The 7,137-nt window shown below is 40.5% G+C and overlaps 1 protein-coding gene across 4 annotated transcripts; it reads left to right on the top strand.

Moving 5' to 3' along the window:
• Nucleotides 1-370: 370 nt before the first annotated feature.
• Nucleotides 371-3,262, top strand: LOC106336643. Of its 4 annotated transcripts, XM_013775535.1 has the most exons (3): nucleotides 371-634; nucleotides 739-987; nucleotides 1,218-3,262. In XM_013775535.1, the coding sequence occupies exon 3, from the start codon at nucleotides 1,355-1,357 to the stop codon at nucleotides 2,699-2,701; it is 1,347 nt and encodes a 448-aa protein (XP_013630989.1). In that variant the 5' UTR covers nucleotides 371-634; nucleotides 739-987; nucleotides 1,218-1,354; the 3' UTR covers nucleotides 2,702-3,262. The 4 variants fall into 4 exon arrangements, with proteins under 4 accessions (XP_013630989.1, XP_013630990.1, XP_013630988.1 ...); XM_013775536.1 differs by having other exon boundaries at nucleotides 371-987; nucleotides 1,334-3,262; XM_013775534.1 differs by having other exon boundaries at nucleotides 371-987; nucleotides 1,319-3,262.
• The last annotated feature ends 3,875 nt before the right edge of the window (nucleotides 3,263-7,137 follow it).

The following is a 7,137-nucleotide window of genomic DNA, read 5'->3' as shown; positions in this document are numbered from 1 at the left end:
TTTTCCCATAGGGTTTTCCTAGAAAGGTTTTTAACGAGGCAACAAAGACGTTAAGAAAGAGCGGATAGTGACACCGGCCCCCGAGGGAGAGTGTTACGAAAGTCAAAAATAGGAGGAGGAGCCGTTTTCGTTGAAAATATAAAAGATGTGGGGCCCGCTGCACTATTTGCATAGTAAATTTCTTTTCTATATATATGATTGATTTCGATCATTTGAAAACGCATCATTCACTCTTCTCTTCCCTCTGTAATAATCTTTCTATCAGTGTTATAAAATTCTACGGGTATAAATTTTGCCCTTATTTAAATTCTCGCGATTATTTCACTTCTTTTCATATCATCTAGTATATTGATGGTATAACAATGTTAGATTCGTCCTTCTTTCTATGACTGATTTCTCCATTTTTCCAATTTCTCTTAACAGTACTCTATATGTTCGATTTTGAAAAACTACCCATGGTGCGATTCGGTTTCGGTTTCCATGTTGGAAGACGAACATGTTTCTGATTTTTGTAATCAAAAGTTTTAACCCTTATCATTTGTGGTCTCGTCGTTAGGGTTCAAAGACAAAGATATGCATCAAAGTTTAAAGTAATGACATAAGCGAAGAAAGGAGTCGGTGGTGACTTGATACGGTAATTATCTCCCTCACCACAGCGTCTCCAGCCACATCCCATCGATTTCCCCAGTTCTAAACAAGATGTTAAGGTGATTGAATAATGCTACCTATATTATTTAGCGGCGATAGCGATGGCGACGTTCTAGGGTTCCATGAATCCACGACGGTGGAATCCCCGAATTGAACGGGAGTTTCAGATCGAGACGGTATTCGTTCAAGAGAGTAAAGATGGAAAGTTTGGGATCTGTTGGAGGGATCGGGGAAGAAGATCTCGATCGGATCTTCGACGGGTTTCGGGAAAATCATCACAATATGGAAAGCGAATAGGGATATCAATCTTCTCTCAGTCAAAATCCCCGCAAACCGAAGGTATAATTTCTGTTCTCATCAAAATAGAATCTCTTCTGATTGCTTTAACGAGGGCTTCGCTTCAGTAATGATTGAGGAAAGTTGGAATTTGGAAAACAAGGATTTTATTTTTATGGTATAACGTTTCAAGGGTGATCGGGAATATTTTAGATTGCTTATTTGATTCTCGAATTTCAATTGATAATGTTGATTATGGAAGATGTGGTATAAATGGGATAGATCTTTGGCAGGAAAAAAAGAATCTTGGAGACTACTATAAAAAGGGCCTTGGTTTCTGCTTTTTCTACATCACATTTGAAAGTTTTCATACATACGAATTCTTCTTTCTCAGTCGTTCGTTTGTCAGCTCATTGGAAGTTCTGGAGAGATGAAAAATGGCGAAGGGGCTCGTAAGCGATTGAAGATATCGGTCCCTCACTTCAACAACTCGGATCTCATCAAGGGCTATTCCAAAACATTAATTGGAAGATGCATGAACCCGGAGGAGCAGAATGTCAAGTTTCTGGTGGTGACGCTTCCTAAAATTTGGAATTTGGAAGAAAAAGTTATGGGTACTGATTTGGGGCTTGGGAGGCTTCAGTTTGACTTTGATGCCGAGGAAGACATCGAAACGGTGCTGAAGATGCAACCATGTCATTTCGACTATTGGATGATTTCTCTGGTTCGTTGGCAACCAAAGAAGTCCAAAAACTACCCCTCGGAGATCAATTTCTGGATTAAGGTTTTGGGAGTGCCTTTGGAGTTTTGGGAGTCTCCTACTTTCCGGAGCATTGGCGATGCAATTGTTGTAACAAAAGCAGTTGATTTGGATTATGGTCGAGTGCAAGTGGCGGTCGATGGGTACAAGGAGCTGACGTTTGAGACGACAGTTGACTTTAAGGCAGGAGAGTACTATGAAGAAGAAGAAGCTCCAGTCTCTTTGCGGTACGAAAAACTGTTTGGTTTTTGTAAAACATGCCTCAGCATTTGCCACAAGATGGAGAAGTGCCCGCTGAACTCAAACAACTCTGACAAGACGATGGAGATAAGGGATGAACCCGAAGCAGGTTTTGATGATCGGGCTCGAAGTTACAAAGGTGTGGTGATTAACGGAAATGGAGGGCAACAAGATAGGGGAAGAGAGAAACGTGAGCACCAGGGGAAAGGCAAAGAAAAAATGTTTGAGGAAACAGACTCAAAGTGGGCCAGGGCTGCAGATAGGGAGCATAAATCTTACAATAACAGAAACCATCGGAGTGGTCACTGTGGAGAGGAGGAAAGTTCTCGTCATAGGAACTCCAGAAGGGAGCAGACAAGGACTCATTATCAAGATGAACGCGCAAGAGTTCCTACAGGCCCGAGAGGTGAAAGAGCAGCTCGCAGTGAGGCTCGAACGGAAGGGAAGGAAGAAGGCGAGATCAAAGAGAAAGAGATGGAGCGGCCAAACCATAAGGTGGAGAAGGTACATGATCAGGCACAACCTTCTCAAGCTTTCCTTGTTGAGGTAATGGAGACACAAGGAGAATTATCTAAGGTAATATCGAATCCTTCTGGTGGAGAACAAGAGCCAGACTTGGAAAATATGGATTTGGGTTTAGTGGAAGGGAATAATTTAGAATCTGATGTGGGTACGGGATTGGAAGAACATCATATTGGTAATGCTAGTATCGGGAATCAGGAGAGTTTGTGGGCTGAATCTCACGTAATTTTTGAGGAAGAGATAAGGAAGATGTAAGAATGCAGGAGGTTGCGACTGGGGATCTCGAGGAAAAGAAGCATATGGAGGATATGGAAGGGAAATACCGGGTTACTGGGGAGGTGGAGAAGAGGCAGAGCACACGTAAAAAGGCGGTTAAGCCGTCTCTGGGTGCAGCAGCTTCCAACAAGTTGAAGATGGCTCAGCTGGTGGCGGCCAAACGCACGGTAGCCAAACCAGGCATTCGTCATGGTGATTACTCTAAGCAGGGAGAGGAAAAGGGCACATCAGGTCCAAGACATGATCCTGCAAAGCAAGCAAAAGATCCATGAATCAAAGCGTCATGATAGAGAAGTTACGTGGGCATGTTATGGTTTATGTTTTTTTTTACAGTTTCAATAAGCTCTTTGAGCATTTGTACTTGTTTTTTCTTTGATTTTCTGTTGGTTTATGGTTGTTTCTTGTTATCTTGGGCTGTGGAATGGTCCTTCAATAAGGTTTCTAAAAGGAATAAAAACGGTTTGTTAGTGAGACATTGGTGGTATCATTTTCTGTTACGAGTTGTATACATCAGAATGTATGGGATGAGTTTTTCGCCTTGCATGCTTTCTTATCGAGAACAGGCTTTATGGTTTACTTTATTTATGTGGTATTGGATTGTTTCTGGTCATTGGAGGCAAGCTTTGGCTATATCATTAACATCGATGGGATTAGTATGCTTGGTCTCTTCACACCAAGCATATTCAGGAATGCGTCGAATGCAAGGGGGAATTTGTTGGTTTCAAGTGTATGAATGGTCTGGTCGTATAAAAGAAGAGCGTCCCTGTTGGTTTTTTGAAAATGTTATTGGTTTTGGAGTTAGCATATTCGGTTTGAGCAATACATTTGCAAAGGACATGGCTAGCGCTAGCGGTTGCTGCTCCAGTATTAGATTGTATTTTTTACAACAAAGATACGTACTGTTTTGAAACAGGAATGGGAATTTTTTTGATACAAGGTCAATTCCGGGTCTCTTTATACCTGGCGGGTTATATCATGGGTGCAAATCCTTAAATATTTTTTTTTATGAAAGTTCTAAGTTGGAACTGTCGAGGAATGGGAAGTAAATGGACCATGAGTTATCTGAGGGAGATATGACACAAACACAAACCAGATTTTTTATTTTTATCAGAAACAAAGCAGGAATTTGACTTTGTACAGAGAGTTCAACTTCACTCGGGATTCGATAATCTGGTTACAGTGGACCCAAATGGAAGAAGTGGTGGATTAGCACTTTATTATAATAATGAGTATCAGATTAAGATTCTATAGTCAAGTAACCGAATGATAGATGTGGAAGCTGTGGCTTTGGAGAAAAGAGTGTTTCTAACATTTGTTTATGGAGATCCGGTTCAACAATTGAGGGAACAAGTATGGGAACGATTATCTCGGTATGAACTTTCAAGATCCGAACCCTGGTTTATTATTGAAGATTTAAATGAAATTACTGGAAATCATGAAAAAGATGGAGGAGCTCTGAGAAGTGCGGACTCATTTATTCCCTTTAATGATATGATACGAAACATTGGCTTATTGGAGTTTCCGGCTCGGGGTAACAAACTGTCATGGCAAGGGCGAAGAGGAAAAGGAAAAGGGGCGTTTACGGTTAGATGTCGTTTAGACCGTGCCTTAGCAAATGAGGAGTGGCATACTCTATTCCCCTGTTCTTATACAGAATATTTAAGGATGGTGGCGTCTGATCATCGGCCAGTGGTGGCGTCTGATCATCGGCCCGTGGTGGCGTCTGATCATTGGCCCGTGGTGGCGTTCCTAGAGGATAAAGTTCCCAGGAGGAAGGGGCAATTTCGTTTTGATAAGAGATGGGTTGGACAAGAGGGCCTTATGGAGTCCATTTCAATGGGCTGGTCCGATCATAGTGTAGGAAGAGAGGATGATATAGTGGCTAAAATTTGCACTGTCGACACGAAATTACAAAATGGCGGAAAAACAATTCACCTTACAGAAAGGAAAAGATTAATGAATTACAGAAAGCTCTCGAAGAAGTACAACCAGATAATACAAGATCTTAGGAGGATATAGTGGAGGTGTCCAGGAAGTTACAAGAGGCGTACAAGGATGAAGAAGATTATTGGCATCAGAAAAGTAGGAATATGTGGTATTCTTCTGGGGATCTTAATAAAATTTTTTATCACGCTTTAACTAAGCAAAGTTCGTAATAGGATAGTTGGATTATATGATGCTGCGGGGAATTGGATTACAGAGGATAATATGGTGGAAAAAGTGGCTGTAGACTATTTTTAAGATCTGTTCAGTACCACTTCACCTTCAGACTTCGAAAGTTTTCTCGCGGAGGTAACAACGGGTATCACTCCTCAGATGAACCAACGATTTCTGAGGCTAGCGATTGAGAGTGGGGTTAAAGAGGCTTTATTTATGATACACCCAAAAAAGGCACCAGGGACGGACGGCATGACAACCCTCTTTTTTTCAACATTCCTAGCATATTATTAAGAAGGATTTGGTAGAAATGGTAAACAAAATTTTGGTTTCTGGAGAAATGGATCCAAGATTAAATATTACTAATATCTGTATGATTCCAAAAACGAAGAGTCCAACGAGAATGACAGAGCTGAGGCCAATTAGTCTATGTAATGTCGGGTATAAAATTATATCAAAGGTATTGTGTCAGCGGCTGAAATCATGTCTTCCGTCCCTCATTTCAGAAACTCTATCGGCTTTCGTGGCTGGGTGTTTGATAACTGATAACATTCTTATAGCCCAGGAGATGTTTCATGGGTTACAGACTAATAAGGCATGTCAGGGAAAGGACATGGCAATTAAAACGGATATGAGTAAAGCGTATGATCGAGTAGAATGGGATTTTATTCAGGCTTTACTAGAAAAGATGGGCTTTGATCTTCACTGGATTAAGTTAATGATGGAATGTATATCATCGGTTCAATATCGGGTTTTACTGAATGGCCAACCACGTGGTTTCATTATTCCACAGTGGGGATTAAGACAAGGAGATCCTTTATCCCCTTATCTATTTATATTGTGTATTGAGGCACTGATTGCAAATATTAAAAAGGCGGACAGAGAGAAACAACTGACAGACATGAAGGTAGGCAGAGCATGTCCATCAATTTCTCATTTGCTTTTTGCGGAAGATAGTCTCTTCTTTTGTAAAGCCCAAAGAGAAGAATGTTAATATATTATCCGGATTTTAACAGAATATGAGATGGTATCAGGTCAACTCATTAATTTTGATAAGTCTTCGATCCAATTTGGGCACAAGATCGAGGAATCAGTTAGACAGGAACTAAGGAATATTTTGGGCATTCAGAATCTTGGAGGAATGGGAACTTATTTAGGATTACCAGAAAATCTTGGGGGCTCAAAGATTCAAGTTTTCAGCTTTGTGCAAGATAGACTTAATAAAAGGGTTAACAGGTGGACTTTCAAATTCGTCACGAAAGGTGGAAAAGAAGTGATTATTAAATCAGTAGTTACGGCATTACCAAATCATGTGATGTCTTTCTATAGATTACTGAAGGCAACCGCAAAAAAATTGGCAAACGCGGTAGCAGAATTATGGTGGAGTCCAGGGGGAAGTACAAGAGGAATGCATTGGAAATCATGGGACAAGGTATGTGTTAGTAAGGAGGAAGGAGGATTGGGGTTTAAAGACATCAGTGATTTCAACACAGTGATGCTTGGTAAACAGTTATGGCGTTTGATTGAGAAGCCTAATACTTTATTCTCTCGTGTTTTCAAAGGTCGGTATTACAGGAATGCATCACCCCTGGAACCGATTCGCTCATACTCTTCGTCATATGGCTAGCGCAATGTCACATCTACTAGATCTCTGGTAAGTAAAGGATTAATTGATATATTGTGTTTTTGGCACATTATATGTATGTCTTACTAATAGTTTTCAAGGTTTTATCGAGTCTTTTTAGTCCATTTAAGTCATTACAGGTCTGGAGTTCCATTGGATGAGGGATAGACTAGATGGAGGGAAAGAAGAGAAAAATAGTGTGAATTGGAGTCTTTCGCGAAGAACAGTCTACCGGAGCAGCCCGAGTGCCTGCTCCAGCGGCATAGATAAAAAAAGGAAGTTTCCAAATATTTCGGGATTTGTCCTAGATTTCCTATTTTTCCCTATAGCCGCCTGTGGCTCCTATATATATAGTCTCCTATTTATTACTTTAGACCTACCTTAGTTTTTATGCAAGAAAGACCTGAGAGAGCTTTGATTTTTGGGAGATTGCTACTTGTAAGGGAGAATGCCTCATCTATCTCCTAGAGAAGATTATCCTGAACCCTCTGATTTCTATTATCTATTATATGCAGTATTATTCATAAATCTTGCTTCTCTGTTCTTGTGTTATGTCTGAGTAGTCACCGAGTTAGTTTAGGGTTCTAGGGTTTTGGATTCGTAAACTGAAGCATAAATAAGTCATCTTAAGATT

The sequence above is a fragment of the Brassica oleracea genome, chromosome C4 (assembly GCF_000695525.1).
Source record: "Brassica oleracea var. oleracea cultivar TO1000 chromosome C4, BOL, whole genome shotgun sequence".
In the NCBI taxonomy this organism is placed as follows: Eukaryota; Viridiplantae; Streptophyta; class Magnoliopsida; order Brassicales; family Brassicaceae; genus Brassica; species Brassica oleracea.
The sequence above is the reverse complement of the archived record's forward strand: the minus strand, read 5'-3'. Positions and strand labels throughout refer to the sequence as shown.